An 18,239-nucleotide genomic window follows, 5' to 3' on the forward strand; every position below is an offset into this window, starting at 1 on the left:
CTGGCTGTAAAAGTCTGTTAGTCAGAGCTGATAGGCATGACTACTGTTTTCTAAGAAGGATATAGAGATCAGCAACACTCAGTTCAAATAGTAATTAGTGGGTGCACTGTCAGTGACTTGCTGTAAGAAGATATAAACTCAAATACAGCAATTTACATTTTCTATCTTCTGCAAGCATGGCTAAGACATATGTACATTCTGGAATGTAATTTCTAGAGAGTCCCAGGAGAAAGCTTGACGTCGTTATTAGCTAAAGAAACTTTACTATATGTGAGGAAGACCGTAGGAAAATGTCATATTTGACATTGATATTAAAGGCAGTTTCACATAGTGAAAGAGAAGCATTTCATCTTCTCTTTGAATAAAAATGGTAAGTCATCTCTGCAGTAAAATCCTTCCCTCATTTGCTTGCATTCTAAATGTTGTTAGTCCTGTGCTTCTGCTTTTTTGAAAAAATAAATAAAAGCAAGTTTCCCATTAGTGATTTTAAAATAGTAACCACACTTTTCGGAAGCCTAAATTCATGATTCATTGTCTTGTTAATTAATACATTATGTCTGATCTTGAGACTTTAGTTTAAAACTAACATTCATAGTAAAATTATCATAGAGTCCTGTAGATTAAAAAGGGTATTTATTTCAAATAAGTGCAAACAGAAATGATGCAAAACATTGTATTTCAGTCACAATCACAGATGATGTGTTCTTGGGTTTTTTGGGAAGAGGATTCAAATTCATTTGCAGTTGACTATAACTATGAGTTATATATGAGCAAGGGCGGAATTAGAACATCAGAATGATAGACATTTTTTGCTGTTCAAGTCTTTAAAATGGTTTGACATGTTACTGTGAAGACTGAAGTAATAATTGTTGTCTGATTGTAGGTGGCAGGGGAAGAGGGATTTATGCTGTGGGTTTATGGATCTCTGTTCTATTAACAAGTTCAGTATTCTTCAATTGCAGATGGTTTAAAAAGTTGTACTGGTGAGTTGAAAGCCAGTGTAACAACTAAACTTGGAGTAAACCTTGGGAGTTGCATTTGTCAAGTGGCTAGGAAAACTGTTCATGCATACCCGGTATCCAAAGCTTCATTGGCAGCCCAAACATAAAGAACTGAAAGGTCATTCTTCTTCTTGCAGTGTGATGGTTTGTTGACATATTTTGACACACTGGTACAATAGTGAAAGGTTTTGATGTTATTGCAACACTGAGGGAATTAGGGTTTGTTTAGCTATCTAATACTTATGGATTTTCACACATACAGGGTTTTGCTTTGCTCCTTTTTCTCTCTGTCCTGGCTCCACTTGAATTAGTAAATTATTTTTAATAAAAGATAGATGTAAATAGAAGAGAGAGTTTATGATGATTTTTACTACTTAGGAATATGTATTAGTTTCTTCAAAAGTAAATCACTTTTTAAAAGTGAATTATTATGCCAACTTGCTAACCTTAGTAGACAAGAAGAGAACCAAAAGCAGTGAAGAGTGCTGTTTTTACTCTAGCTCAAAAGTAATGTTTTTAGATTTTACCAGTCATGCTGTCTTTAACAATGTGGTTGAATAAAAAATCATGAAGAGATTTTCATTGAGACCATGGCTTATGCCCTAGCACTGCTATAATGTTCATTGTTTTCCTCAGCATTGTAGGTTGTTTGATTTTTGTATCAAAACTAATTTTTGTCAAAGCAAAGAAAGAACAAACCACATTATATTCATATTAACATTTATATTTGAATGATTGATATTAATTAAGTATATATTTTCATTCATTGTTCTCCTTAGATACTGTATTTAATACAGACGTGAAACTGGGATTTTTATTATAATTTAATTCTCTTACGTAAGCCTCTTTCACTGCTTGATGGTTACATTCTGAACTTAAAAAATAGCCAATGAAGCAGTATATATCTTTGTTTAAATTATTTTTCCCTGATATTTTTCTGTTTTAAAGATTCGCATGTCACAGGAGACTCATGTAGTGTAGATAGAACATTTTTAGCTTCCTTCCACATTACTGCAAGGCTTCAGCTCCAATTTTCCTGGTATTTCTCATTTAGATTAGACAAGCATCTAAGTTTATGTACAATAAGAGCTGACAGCAGAGATCCTGCTATGTTTGCCAAAGGCCTGGTTGCAGACACTCCACTATGCCAAAGAATGTCAACCCCCCACAGACCTTACCTTTCAGAATTCCTTGTAATTTTTAATTGACATTTACATCTGACAATTTCAATGTATTTCGTAGTGTTGAGTTTTTATCTACCTACTAATAGTTAAAACCAAACCAAAGCAAAAAGAATCCCTTCCTGTAAACTATGATATCATGTATTTTTTAATTAACAAGGTCAAGCTGCTGGGCTGAAACTCAAGAATGAGCAACTCCCCCTTCCTTCTTGTAACTCTGTAGGTGCTAGTCTAATCCATTTCAAATGACAATTGAGGAGGAGAGTAGGAGTATAAAGTGAAATTGAACTGTTAGTACTAATGAACAAAGCATATATGCATCATGCACAGAAAGGCTACAGAGATTTTGAGGAAACTTTAAGAACAGAGATTTTCCTTTGAGTTAGGTACTTGAAAATTAAGAGTGGTACCTCCATGTGATGTATGCATGTTAACAGCATAATATTGTAAATATAGTAAAGCTGGCAAGTATGTAATTTAGCTGCATGTTACAGTTTGTTGTGCTTCCTTGCCTTCAGAAATCTCAAGTTTTCATTTGGGTTAAAATGCTAAAAACCTAATAAATTAGTATGAACATAATTATCCATCTATTAGAAGTTAGAATGAAGGACTACAGTTGATCATAAATGTCACAAAGCAAAAAAAGTAGAAGCAGCATTTTGTCACAAATAATTCTGCTTTTCTTCTAATTAGTTAATTTACATTTTGCAAATTAAGGGTAAGATGCAGACAGAAGATAATCTAGTAGCATATCATAGCTTTACTGACCTGTATTTGTATATGCCAAATTTAAGTTAATTAGAAATGTAGATGCTGTTTGTTTTATCTGTCAGAAAGCTCATGTTAAAAAAAGTCTAGGCCCACTTTTTCCCCCAACATTTATCATCTAAATAATAGTCTTGCCAAGATGGCAGCCTCATAATAAACTCTTTTCAGTGGAGTGATGGGTAATGAAGCTTGCTTGTGAAGGCAGCGAAAAATGTTGTCTAGCCAAATGTGTGAATATGATGGCTAGAGAATCAGTGGACTTTCTCAGTCATCAATCTTTTTAGTAGCCTCTTATACATCTGAATATTTTGATAGATGATCTAATAATCGAGTTATCTATCTTTCTAACTATCAGAGTTGCATAAAAATTATTCTCACATGCTATTGAATATTATATATATTGGGCATCCAGTGAATTTTTCAAAAAAGGTCCAAGAGACAGGAATTTTGTTTGTCTTAAGCAGCCTTCAATATATTAAATGATAAATTACTATATATAGAATACAAAACTATATGTACTACTATAAGGAAAGAAAGTAAACAATGTCAATACCTGATTACAGATAAATAAAGCACTTAAAAGTATGAGACTAGTGAGGTTAGTTCACAGTCTAATAAATTTGAGGTATAAAATCAGTAGATTCAATAGTCCTTGGGCAGTTAATGGACAGGAGTCACATTTCCATACAGTTGCACAAATTCCTTGTGTCTAGGAAATCTTGGCTTAGGCAAAAAGAAATACAGCATCACGATGGAGTACCAAGTCTGTTCAGCCTCTCTGAGAGCAGTTTCTTTTGATTAAAGGTGAGACTGAAATGTATATATTGAAATGCATACATTTTGTTTAACCAAACAATAGTACGATATGGATTCGTGTTTCCAGACCACAAGAATCTGCTTCCTTACGTCACCAATCTTGCATTAATGTAGGCACTCAGGGTATTTGGATAAGTTGCACTAAGCACATCATCTTACTACGGTATGTTGTACTAGAGCTTCTGAATAGCAGAGCAAAATGAATGTTGGTGTTGGTGTATTTTTTAAAACATTGCAGTTCAAATGGACATTATATCATTCTTCACTTCAAATGAATTTCTGGTCAGGTAAAAATTATTTTATCAGTAAGAAAAATATTGCATTAAGAGTATTTTTAATTCAAATGTATTTTTTTTCACCTTGGTGTCACCAGTTTATGTTCAATTACATAGTTTTGTATATATTATAAAATTTTCCTTCTTGTAAATTCTTGAAAACTATGCCATATGAACTAATTTTTTTAATTTATTTTCATTGTTTAGTACTTTGCTTGTTTCATAACTACAGCAAGGTATAAACAAGTATGTTTGATGAATGGTTCTCCAGTTAGCAAAGGGGCTTTTCTTTCTCTGTTCAGAACTGGAGAGTGACCAAGGTACTTTCTTGAGGATATCAAAAAGTTGCTTACTAATTGCAGAATTTTAATGGAAAAGTATCTGAGGGATTTGCTTTATAATTACTACCTGCTTAAAGGAGAATGAGAAAGATGTATTTCAAGAAGCTGCACGTTACCATCATTTGATGATACTTTGTGAAAGTCTCACTGGGCCTCGTTGGACCTTGCCTCTACAAATTTAACAAACTGTTGGCTGTCTCACTGGCAGTGATTGTGACTCTCATGCTAAGTAAGCAGAGTTCTTGATGTTTAATAGTTCTTGCTAAACATGCATAATTAGTTTGATTCTGTTTGGTTATGCTTAAAGCAAGTCACTGAGTAAAGATTACCTGAGTATCAAAATTGTAAAAGCTTACAATAAAATTTGGCTCTGAAGTTCAACATTTATCTTGAAATATTGCATCCCACTGAAACTGTCTACATTTTTGTTTTCAGTAATATTTACATTGATTTCATACAATTTTAAGTTATATAAGGGTAATTTTACGGAAGTGTAATTTAAACCTAGAACTAAGGCAGTAGGAAACAAATTACAAAAAAAAGGTTAAATTATTCTCTTTCATTACTTGGGGAGTTGTAATATGAGAAAGCTAAAATTGCTTCTGAGTATACAAATTCATAAACAATTAACTAGAATTATCAAAGTCAGTGTTTCCTTACTGTATGTGGCTTCCACTGACCCTAAGTAAATTGGCAGTTATTCTACTTAGCATTTGTAACATTTCTGCTAGAGGACAGATCAAGCTCCTGTGTACACAGTGTGTTATAAACACGTATATATTTAGGAAAGAGATTTCATTTCCCTCTCCTAATCAAAATAGTAAGCATCTGTGTCCCCTCTTGTCATTTGATTAGCACACTCTCATCCATCACTAGTCTTTGATATGAGCATCAAGAAATCATGTCTTTTTGTTTTAAATGATAAATGTACCTTTGCCATGAATACTTACCGACATTCCAAGATTTAAATCTGAATTGTCAAAGTGTAACAGCACAGCTTCTCTGATGTGTGACATTATTAGTGAAATAAAGAACTTCTAATTTTTTACAGGTGGGCCTTAAATATTGACACTACAAGGCTGATTTAGTTGTGATGCTGAAAATTTTTTTTTATCCACTGTTTTTCTAAGATGGATTGTTTATCAACAAGAGACAATCAGCTGCATGAGAGCATCTGTGGACATTCCTATTTACATGTTCCAAGACTGTCTCCTCATGTTTCATTATTTAGGTCTGATGTCTAGTTAGCTCTTATCAAAACTAATAACATCTGAAGTACCAGGCTTCCGGTGGTCACACAACCAACATGAAATTTTCTTCAGTCTGACTAATATTATTAAAGACAGTATCTCTTTAAACCTGGGCTTTGTTTCAGTGTCTAGATCAATTACATCTTATACATTCGTTTCAGTGAATGATTCCCTGCTTGTTTCAATAGATTAAATAAATCTCAAATTATATTCTGCACACTTTAAAGTTTAAAAACTAGTGAAAATATGAGTGTTCAGTCTAAAGCTTTGCTGCCATTCTTACTATGTCTTGATGCTACTAGGGCAGAAAGAGCTACCATATGACTGGCTTCTTATTGTTGGAATAGTGCAGTAAGTTAAAATGTTTTAGAAGACAGACATCTAGATCAGACTGTGTCAACTGTTTCTTTGTCTATTTGTAGCAAAAATTGAATGTGTCAGGAAAATAGGCAATTTCATTTTAATTCCTACAGAAAGCAACTGTTGCTTGAAATCTCTGGGCTCACTTACACAAAACATTTTTTCCTGTATTTCTTTTCTGCTTTTTTTTTTATTGTGTTCCAAGTATATCATAGTTGAATTAATTTCATGTTCCAAGTGCTGAAATGCTGAAATTGAGTCTTTGAAATTCACCGTTTGCAATTTATAATCTCTGAAATTTACAAAATAGTTCAGAGAGGAATTTAGTGGGGGATCCCACAAAATTATTTAAGGGCCCATGATGAGTTTATAATTGCAATATTTGGTAATATCATATATACAAGTCACTGCAATATTTAGGATTTTTTCAACTTTTATTGTTACTTACCTCAGAGATTTGACCACAACATTTTTTGTATAGTCGAGTTGATTTGATTCCAAGCTTGTTTAATTTATAAAGTCATGTAAAACTGGTCACATTGTTTATATCTCTTTATTTGGAAAGTGCCATTTATTTTAAAATAATAAAATTATATATATTTCAAGCTCTCCATAGAAGAATAGTTTTGAAAGTCTATTCTCATTTATTTGTTTCAAAAGGAGAAATATTTTGTGTCTTTTGCAAAGGACACAACACAACCCAACAAATGAAGTGAGGTTTTCTGGCATACGAAGGATGCCTGTGAGTCTTTGAGACTCACTGAAGCTGTAACCCAACTTGAAGAAGACAATCATGGCAGTGAGCTTCTGTTCAGAGTTAATCAGCTGCAGAATTTGTAAACTGCATATGTGTCAAAGTTGAAAATGTTAGCACTCTGATAGAAGCTTGAAAAGGTTAGACCTGATAAAAGCCATCAGCAGTTAAAGAAGGTGATTTATGGGAATGTAATGACACAAAATGCCTCATTTATCAGTCATATATAGATAGGTTAAGGTTTCTGTGTCATACTTTAAAAACTTGACCACTTAGAATTGTCAAAATAGGTAGTTAATTGCCCATCATACGTATCAGTTCAAATTTCCTTTGCTCAAATTTTTGTGATTTTACTGTTTTGCTTCTCATATGGTTCTTTTTAAAGTCATTCATATTTTGTATTTATTTCATATTTATTTCAAATGGTATGCTCAGGGCTCTGTTAGAACTTTTATTAGGTAAAGCTGCTGATTTGAATGCTGTCCAAATCTTTTGTTGATTTACAATTTCATTCAGCCTAACTGTAAGGAAAATAACTGAAGGTTTCATTTTCCCCTGTTCTATACCACTAAGTCTCATCAAGGGTTTACAACTTTCTAATTTAATCCTTACATTTCCTCTCCAAACTGAAATATGAGATTTAAAAGCAAATCCATCAATCGGTTTCCAGTTCCAGTCACTTAAGTTACTGTTTATCTCCATGCAAATCAAATTTAATCCAAAACTACCAGTACTGTTAAATGATCCTAAAACAAAATAAAAATGTTAGGAAAAATGCATGTCTTTGATATGAGGATAGCAGCAAGCAAATACTATATATTTGAGACTGACTGTCCACACTGCAAACATGGATAAATACTCATTAGGGAATTATCTTCAAGACATATTTTTAAAATAAAACAACTAAAGACATTGCATTAATACTAAAATACAGGTTCCACTGCCAAAAAAAAAAAAAAGTGTGATTAATAAAGTTTGTAAGGATTTCTTTTTCTCTGTCTACTTATCCTTTTTAAACTACTCCATCCTCCTATTTCTTGATCTTATATAGAATAGCCTGAACAGAATAATTTTAACTTTTTATATAAAAAAACTTACCTTTTTGTTAGCTTTCACAATTTATGGCCCCAACTGTATAGCATTCTGTTTGTTCAGCGATGACCTTCCAGGTTCGATTTAAAAAGAAGTCAGAAGCATTTGTCATGTCTGCTCGATCTTGTCCAGAGGTACCTATTGTAATTATAAAGGACTAATAAGGTTGTTTGTAATATAACAGTCTGACAACCCTAAAAAATCTCCTGGAGAGCAACTTTCTTTTTTTTTCCCCTATCTTTTCTTTCTTAAGGAAAAAAAAAATCTCTTCTTGCTTTCTTGTGCACTGCATCTTTTCGAATTTAGATGAGAAAGCATAAAGAACTTACACCTTGAAAAACTTAGTTTTAAAAGATAAACTGTATAATTTACTCATTTGTAATACCTTTTGGAAATAGTAATAATGTGGCTGTAGTACAGTTGCACCATATATACAGAAGTGATGATGATGTACTTAGAAACATTGAATTCCTTTCACTATGTAACAAAAGAAACCCACTTATTACTGTGTCTGTCGCAAAAATATGTGATACATTAATATAGTGATCTCTCTTATAAAAAATCCAAATTAAAATCTTGTTTGTTCTGTTATAAGCATTATTAAAGTACTGCTGTAAGTGGGTGTTAGTATAGTGGTATTTTTCATTACATGTCAGGTTTTTTGCAATTGACTTATGATCATTTTTCCCTTCATATGCCTTTGTCTTGCTTCCTCTCTTCTCTTTGCTCTCTCATTTCATCAGCACCCAGCAATACCACATTTTTTTTATAGGCGTCTGTATAAGGTAAACAAAAACCTAGTGAAATTTGAATGTTCAACAGAAGTGTTTACCTCTCTTGTACGTAACAACACTGTAGTATTGTCAGGCTACCGTACATCATTCAAATACTCTTAGACGGCAAAGGCAAAATCTTGTCAATTTGGTAATCTCACCATGTGATTTCAAGAAGGCTTTTTTTCATATCTACAATTGAGACAAATTTATGTTGTATGTATTTATGGTTGTTAAACTCAAAATTGTCTCATTTCATTAATTTTTAACATTGTGCTCTCTTAATGACTATGAAAAAATGTATTAAAATGCCTTAATTATAGGACTAGAAGAAGAGAAAGCACAAGTCTTTTTAGCATATGATCTTTCAGTTGTTCACTAAAGGATAAAGAGGGCATTCAAGCGTGGTTTAGATAACTGTCAGCAATAATAAAATGCAAGGTAGTTTGTAGAGCCTTTGAAGACCTTTCAGGGAAATAGATTTAATTAAAAAACAATAAAATGGACTTTTCATTTCAAAGAAATCCAAAATGTTATAAAATTACAGGATCCTACTGTATTAAGAGTAACGTATGTTGCCAAGGATGTGGAAAAATAACTGAAAATACTCTGCAGACTACACAGCAGTGATAGCTTTATTTTGTGTGTGTTTATATATGTTCTTCCGCTTTTAAAACATAGGCTATGAATAGCATAGTAGAGATATTTCATGTTTTCTAAAGTGTGTGATTTTACCTATTTGGAGTTTTTTAGTTTTAGCTTTTAACAAGGGTGTTTTTTAAAAAAATACAAGGTGAACACTTAGCTTCTTAATTTAAAATTATGTTCTCACGATTACCCTCAGAACAGTACAACTGCCATACTGGCAGAAGTTCAGTTGCCTATTCCATACAGTCTCTAGGTTCCTACTCATCACAGGTGTCTGTCTAATATACTGTGAAAATGCATTTTGAAGTGTATTTCTGATTTCTGCTTTTTTTCTTCTCACAGAACAAAAATTCACGTTTGCTAGTAATGTTCTTGCTTGTATGGTGTGTTGAAAAGTTTATTTAAGCACTTGTTCTGCATTATTGAGTTATACCGCTTCTGGCAAACTAGGACCAACCTAAGTTGCATGTGATCAGCAGTGGTTTATAAACAACATTGACTGTTGTCTTTTTAGAGTAGTTTGCACCCTTGCTTAGCCTCGTGCTTTCCTGAGAATATTTTTATATGTTGTTTTCTCTCACCCTAGTACATACACATCAATTGCAGTGACTGGTTGATTTGTTGTAGCCAAATACCAAATGAATCTGTATGCAAGTTGTCTTTGTGTAGCAAGGATTTTTACAGGTAGATCAACTTCACCACAGTGCATTTTCAGCAAATGCTAAAATTCTCTCTGTTTTTTAGTTGTAATTGCTGGCCCAAATACATTATAAAGCTTTTCATAATGAAAATGTGACTTCAATATTTAGGGTCTTGCTATATCCTCTAGTAAATTAAGTTTGGATTGTTAATTCTTATCAGTGTTCACTTTGTTACTGACTGATCATAGAAATAGAAAACATCTCTGTTCTTGGAGTTGGTGATTCTTCTTTTTAGAAAAATAAGGGTTTGTTTTCTGCTTGCTCACACGCTTTGAACTGGAGTACAAATTAATAGCATAACTTCTGTGAAATACACTGGGCAATGACCATGTGAGAAAGATAGCTAAGATACTACTGAAAATGTACAAATGTCTGGCATTGTTCTGCATAAAAATGCCTCACTGTTTATTTCGTTGTTGGGCTTCCTGAGGCTTGAGGACTCAGAACTACCCCAACTACCACAGACGTGCATGGTTAGCTTTGGCAACCTTTCTGTGTATAGTGTCCCTGTTTTTGAGAAAGAAGTGCCTCACATCATCCTGTCATTAAACTCTTTTCTGTTTTCAACTGGTTGTGTCCCTTTCATTCCATTCACCCCTCCTGGTGTGGTAGGGCTATTAAGTGGTATAGTGTTTCTGTAGAATATGCTCTACTATCTGATACTCTGTAATCTGAAATTGATGGTCTTGTGCAGAGTCATTAGTTTTAGTCACTTCTCTTGGGTTTGTAAGTTCAGTAGAAGCTCAAGTCAACTGTGAAGTCTGCTTCCTTTCCTTTTCTACTAGTCATTTGTTTTCTGCTTACAGTTTTGTGTTGTTGGGATTTTGTAACTGTTGCATACCAAAGATGACTTTATCAGTAAAGACTTATGTACACTTTGGTAAATGCACTAAGTTCTCACTGAGTAAAACTTACTACCACACAGTATTTTAATTTTGGCACAGTAATTTTTACTTTTTCATGTGATTTTTCTTTTGTTAAAAATCACATTTCCTATATCTGAAGACCCCTTCTTACTGATGATAATACTTTATTAAAACCAGTAAACTTTCTCTATCATTTCACTGCTTTAAAATGCAACATTCAAGAGAGAAATGTGCATTATTGGAAAGCTGAAAGCTTAATCTTTTGGTAGGGCAGACTAGCTCCTTATGTAATTGCCTAATAGTTAGCACATCTAGCCTCAATACAAGCTGAGGCTTTCATGATGCAAATAGTAAGATGACCATGGTCTTCATTTACACAGTTATGCATAATGTTTCTTAGTAACTGATTGTCAGACATTTGCCTCTGGACAATGGACAAGGTAAGCGACAGTAGCTGTAAATGTAGCTCTGAATCTGATCCATCATTGATCTCTTTTGTATTCTCAAGCAAATTACTTGTTGCTTCTATATTTGAAATTCACTACCACTAAAAGCCTGATATTGATTAAAAATATTGCAAGGTCAAACCTGGTTTTTTTAAAACTCAAGGTAAAAGACACTACAGATAGAGACATATGAATATGCTCTATTTTTGTAGCAAAAATATAAACCGAAGAACAGATCTTCTCATAATTCTCATTTTCTTATCACCATTTATAGCATGTCAAGGAAGAGAAAGAGAATCCAGAAGTACTGTCTGTGCTTTGGCATAAAATGTTATAAAAACAACATAAAGTTCCAGAGGTTTTTTGCTTGTGTTAAGAAGATAGGATTCTAGGAAATACACTAATCATGTCAAACTACCACTCAAATCATGCTTCTCTGTAAAATGTCCAGGGGTACAAGTTCAGAGAGAATGGTCTACATTCTCACTATCATGGAGAAGACTTTTCCAGTTGTAAAAGCACACCATACTGTCTTTTGTGTCCTTTGTTTTTCTGCCTCTTCTCTGTAAAATCATCATGTAGAGCTCTGAAAATTAGTACCCTTACTTGTAGATTTTTTTTTTTTTATTTAATCACCACAGGACCAATAAGATGTAATAGCACTACAACACTTAACCTGCTCAGCCTCTGGTCCCTCCTTGGCTTAAACAGACCTCAGATTTAGGCTGGGTCTGTGGAATTGGCTCAGTGGGAGAATCCCCTTCATGTGCAATTCTCAAGAAAATATCTACATCATAATGTAGATCTGACCTCAGAATACATATATATGAGTTTAGGTATATGTGAATTACATAGATGTAACTAAAATACAAAATCTAAGCATAGTGCTATAATCTTATAATACTATTTAACAATACTTTTTGTGCATGTCAATAAAATAATAGTTTAAAATTGTGCCTTGCTGTTGATATATTTCTTGTACTTCTGTAATATTCTCTCCCTCATTTTGCTGTGATATGAGTGAATGTGTCTGAACTGAAACTCCTGGAAAAATTTACTTTTTTAAAGAACGAAATATATTAAGACACTTTAGTTAGTTGCAGAGAAGATGAAAAAAAAAAGCTGTTAACATCATGTGATGTTGTTTTACCTATGGAGAAATACACTATGCTTCATAAGTCTTTCCTATGACATGAGGAAATTTGTGTACAACGTTGCGTTCAGTAGCTCACAGTGTCTATTTTAGAGTATTAATTACCTAGTCAGATTTTGTTAGAGCCCACTGAGTTTTGCATAATTAAAATTGTAGCAACAGCTAAATGGTATGAGATGTGGAATGCAGAATCTTCGCTTTGCCAAACATTCTTCTCTGGAGTTTCAGAGAACGAGCAGAGAAGTGGAAGAAGCTTAAAAGTCAAGTCTGAAACACCAAAAAAAATTAAATTTAATTTAGATGTGTATTTGCCTTTGTATAAAATATAAAATTTAAGCATAATAGATTTTTCTGTTATGTCGGTCTCATGCAGCAGCAATAGTGTTACATGTCGAGTTTCTGCAGTAGTTGCTCATTTTAAAATGCAAAGCTTTAGGTTTGCAGTAACCTATAACTGTTGACTGGTTTCCGTACGCCTGCAAGTTAAATGTTTCAGATATATTATTAGAAAAGTTGTTTATTGTCTAAATGCATATAACTAAAGAAATCATCATTGCATTTGTACATCATGTGACCATCATGGGCATCTACTGATCTGTCCAGAAGAGATTTAGTTCTGTTTGAAGTCAGTGGAAAAAATTGTGCTGTCCCAGGTGCAAGTAAGAATAAAGCTACCATCAGTACTAGTTTTGATCTGTGTAATGATTTGGTCCTTTGGATTAAGTGATTAGATAGAGCATGAGATTCATGATTGTACTGAGAGTAACTTGCAGCAAATCCAAACAAGGACCACAGAGACAAAGAAGGGATTGGACTATTTTTAGTATGAAGAGAGACTGGGAGAGCTCCAGCTGTTTAGTATGGAGAAGAGCAGAATCAGGGGGGGATCTTACCAATGTACATAAATACCTGAAGGGAAGGAGTGAAAATATGGAGGCTAGGATCTTCTTAGTAGTACCCAGTGAGGGGACAGGAGTCTACAGACACAGACTGAAATACAGAAAAATCTACTGAAACATTAGAAAAACCTTTTTTTATTGTGAGAGTTGTCAAACCCTGGAGCAGTCTGTCCGGAGAGGTTGTGCAGTCTCCATCCTTGTACATATTCAAAACCCAACTGGACAAAGCTCTGAGCAGCCATCTCTAGTTCACCCTGTCTAGGAGGACTAGACAATCTCTAAAGATCCCTTCTTACCTCAACTCTTCAGTATTTCTATGCTATTTTATTTATCATTAGTTTTTTCTGTATTACTTGTTTTTCAAAGTCACAGAGGAATTGAGTTCAAAATAAATGGGAGAAAGGGAAATCTGAAGAGCTTTATTCCAGTAGATGGCTGCTATTACATTTAATGTTAGTTTTCCTAAGTTAGATTTTCTAGTTTTCTTCAGTTTTAAGAATGAGAGAGAAAACCAGGCTGAAGAAAATGAGGAAAATATTTTATCTATCTGTAAACGTTCTTCTGAAAACTAACGATGAGCACTAAACATCAATATTATACCAAAAACTGAAATAATAACTTAAACTGAAAATTATGAAAGAATAATGTAAGGAAAGTAGTGAGAGGGAGGGCTTTATAAATCCTGTTAGTCTGGAGCTTGGTGATCAGTTCACAGATGAGTACACAAATGTAGACTTAAAAAGTTAGCAGTAACTGCCAACAGATCCTAATATGTTAAAGGTTGTAATCTTCTGAAAGAAGCTGGTTGGCTTTCCTGTTGGCCCCCCTATCAACTTTAACCTCCAACCTTCTCCGGCATGTATCACTACAAATAAAACTGCTGAGGTTTGACAAGAGGATATAAAGTCACTAGGCCATCTCACAGAGATCTCTACATGATTTTCTTTAACCTAAAGCTTAAATGAACACTGCTTTAAGTCAAGGTTTTTAATAAGAAGTCATAAACATTCACTCATATCACTTTAGTTTTAATAATTACTGTTTTAACAGAGAAGAGAAGAAATATACATAGTAAATTATGTTTGACAACTGGAATTTCATGGTTTTGTTATTGGTTGTCTTTGACTATTACATGAATTGCTGTTCTTCATTTTAATGTATACTTTTTCATGCATGCTGCATATGATACCGATATAAACATGGCATTTGTGTACAGTGTTATAAGTGATTTTTTAGCTCTAGATTAAGGCAAACCAGATGACAAAAATAACTTACATGTTTGTATTTGCCAATGTCAGAATAATAATCTTTAGATCTGTAGTCACCTATTACGATTTTGGCTTTTCTTTCGCTGTGATTTTTGTGTGACTTTACACAATACCTTTTAACAACATGGACACTATGCAGGCCATAACTGCTAAAAGTTTTCCTTAATTATTCCACTCCTGCAAGCTGCCTATACAGTGTTTCATTGTGCCAGGGAGCAGCCAGCCACAATATTACTGAATCACAGAACGAGTATTATTGATATGTACCGTTATTAGTGGTATTAATTCTTGTAGATTCCCTGTTCTTTTAAGCAGCTGATCTCTGAACAGACTGCCCTTTACTGGAACTGTATTGTGATTCTAAAATAATATTTCTTTCCAGTTCAAAACCATACCAATTCAAAATTAGGTTTTCTGTTTTGTAGACTTATTTGTGTGATGATTTTTGTGCTGATATATAATAATTCTCTTCATACTTTTTGTTTCTTGTAGATTGTCATCTTTTTCACTCACCCATGTGTTTTTTCAGAGCACTTACTTTAGGGGCCGTAAAAGCAGTCTCTTCTTTCTGAAGTCCTTCCTTTCTGTGCCCAAGTTCTGTTCCTTATATGAGCTCTTCATACGTTCATCTCTCAACAGACCATGCTTTTTGTCAAAGTCCACTTTCTGTGATTAGAAAAGGAATACTCTTTATTTGATGAGGTACATAGATCTTCCATTCTTAGTTATGTTTTAATGGCTTTTTAGGCTTCCTTCACAAGCATAACTAGCAGATACCAGGGAGTGCCCTTTTTTCCTTTTCCTAAATAGTTTGCCACACACTAGTCAGGTCTCAGTAGGCCATGCATCTTGCCTTTCTGCTGATTCCACTTTGCTAAAATATTAGTTGGTTTTCATCTATAATTTATTGAATATAAGGTTATTATGTAAATACTTTGCTGTTGTATATGAAATACACTATTGTTTGTTATCTGAGCCTGTGTTTTTCATCTGCACTTGGACTGTATCTAAGTGGTCTGTAGAAAGTAGTTGGGGAAAACAAGCCTTCTGTATGTCAGTTTACATTCATTAAATGTATACAGGAAACCTCCTAGGCATTCTCATGTTGCGAGAGACAAATACTGATCTACACACTTGTCCTGGTGGAATGCATAGCAGGCTTCACTTAGGTTTCTGGTGCTGTCTGTATCCAACTGTGGATGCTGCTGTTTGTCAAACTGTACACTACGTAAATTTTGGAATTTATATATTCCTGAAGGAATGAGGACTGATTGAATGGGGTTAAGGGGAAGATTTTAAAAAGCTAAATGTAGTTTAGTTATTTCTTTCTTCCAGCAGGACTTTAGACTGCATGAGTTAGTATAATATCAAGAGGAGTATCATTTAGCTGAAAATGCTTTGTGAGAGAATTTGTTCACACCATGCCTCTCCCCAATGACAATCTTTAAGTATTACTTCTGTTTTCTTCTGCAAGTGAGAACAATCAGTGTGATGTCAGTCTGTGTTCTTTTACTATTCCCCTTTGCATTTAGTGCCCACCATCTTCAAAAAGTGGGCAGGAAGCTGACTAGGAAGGTGACTTCTACCTGAGAAGACAGGTAATATGATTTAGCAAATGAATTAAAATATTAATATGTTAAAGCAAAAATTATTAACTTTGTTCCCTCTTTGAGTCCACCTATATTGCATTCAGAAGACTGTTATATAGTGCACTAGTAAATCCAGAGTACAAAAAATTAGCTTTCAGGTATTACAGGTTTAGCTGGTGCTAGCAAGAGATTTCTGCTACTTCTCATGTAAACAGTATCAGCTACCAGTTTGCATATTGAAGCACATAGGAAAATGTTTTCTGTTTCTATAAAGTTATAGGATGACCACAATAGAAAGGGCACCAACATCTGTCATGGCACTATAAAGGGATTACCTGTTGTATTAAGCTGTTACACTTATTCACTGAAAACTGCTGTCTGGACACTTTCAGTGTAAGAATGTATTTGTGGTGGAAAAATTACTATAATCTCACCTACTCACTTAAGGCTTCAGGATTCATTCTCAAGTAACAATGTATATAGAAGTGGCAGAACTGAAATATGAGTATAAAATTATTAATTGAGGAGCGATTAAGATAGCATGTGATATCCATAGGAGGTGTTGAGAGAGCTTTGTAATGGGCACAATAGCAATGATTAGAAGAAGGAATGCTGATCCCTTCATGCATGAAATAGTTTATCCCACTATGGAGCCCAGGAAACTAATAAAGCTTCTGTGGACCAAAGCCACAGAGGCTTATTTTGGCCAGATTAAGACATTTGCTAGAAATGCTTGCCTTTTTTTTTCATTTTGTTTTGCATGACTTAGGAATGGAGATCAGAAAAGGCAAATAATAAAAAGAATAATTTCAGTTACTCATCACAGTAGGTCAGTGATTATTCTTGCCTTAAAAAAAAAATGCAATTTTAAACCATGATTGAAAATATGAAAGTAGTTACATTGAGTTTTTTCATTTTTTACAGTGAATTTTAGTGACTCAAAAATGTCTATGATTCAGAAAATGTGAGCATAAATTAATCTGGTACTGATTAGAAACCTGGAAATAGATCAGCAGAACATAAGGCAGCTATTGCACATATGTCTTCATAACGTCTGTAAATGTTTCTACATGAAACACACACATGAGGATTACAAAGTTTCTTATTTTACAAAATGTTTATACCATTTCAATTTACTCTTTCCTAGAAATGCTGTTCTTTATTTCCCTATCAAAAAATCTTTTAAGAAAAGTAAATGCCATAAATATACTTTGAATACTAGACAATATATAAACACTTCTCATATTTCTTCTATGTATGCTATGTGTTTTTTCTTTCAAATCATAGTTTCCAAAATTAACTCTGTAAATCTCATTATATGTTGTTTGTATGAGAATGAAAAAAATATCATGTGCTGTAGAAATTAAAACTTCAACATTGAGTTGCTGATATTGTCCATTGGATGTGAATACCTTTAATTTGAATGTTGGAAGGAGATAGCATTTGTTTTAACCTGTCAGTATATAATTCCTGAATATTGGTGCCACATAATTGCTTTATCCAAGAAGAACGCGAAATCTGATGACAAATTGAAAGCTTGAAAGAAAACTTTAATGAGAATAAAGATTTGAATTGGTGTTCCATAATCCTAAAAGGAATTCTTCACTGTTAATAAAAAAGTTTGAGAAGAAATTGGAGTAGGAATCATCTTTACAGCTTCCTTCCTTTATATTACAATTCTAAGGAAATCTCTGTCTGCTGAAACTTAATATGATCCAGTATTCATTATTTAAGTTTTCATAGGATTTAACTGAAATAACTAATGAGTCATTTTTTGAGATAAGTTGATGCCATATCTGCCATTTTCCTGGAAAAAATTCAGGCAACAATCTTTCTGCCTTTTATGGGTGTACCCATCCTTTTACCTAAGACAAACTCACACCATACAAAGATCAAATTTGAGGTGTTCAGCATAATTGTTTCCTAGTATTTTTACCAAGTGGAATCAAGTAGAGATACAAACATGTTATAGATGTGTAGCAGTGAATAACTGTATTAACTTATAGGTTAAAAACATGCAAGCATTGCTTTGGCTTAAATTCATTCACGCAAATAATT

General features: G+C 33.5%; 1 protein-coding gene across 7 annotated transcripts in view; it reads left to right on the forward strand.

Annotated features, from left to right (window-relative positions):
- Positions 1 to 18,239, forward strand: part of CUNH15orf41 (chromosome unknown C15orf41 homolog) — a 123,494-nt gene that overhangs the window by 64,910 nt on the left and 40,345 nt on the right. Inside the window, exon 12 of one of the 7 annotated variants that reach the window (XM_027642283.1) lies at positions 5,434 to 5,525. The exons of the other annotated variants lie outside the window; for them this stretch is intronic. Within the exon in view, the coding sequence (XP_027498084.1) occupies positions 5,434 to 5,470 (37 nt within the window). The 3' untranslated portion in view covers positions 5,471 to 5,525. Of the gene's footprint in view, positions 1 to 5,433; positions 5,526 to 18,239 lie in introns of those variants that run through there. 7 annotated transcript variants of the gene reach the window in all.

The sequence above is a fragment of the Corapipo altera genome, unplaced genomic scaffold (assembly GCF_003945725.1).
Source record: "Corapipo altera isolate COAL_440 unplaced genomic scaffold, ASM394572v1 23b, whole genome shotgun sequence".
NCBI classification, from domain to species: domain Eukaryota; kingdom Metazoa; phylum Chordata; class Aves; order Passeriformes; family Pipridae; genus Corapipo; species Corapipo altera.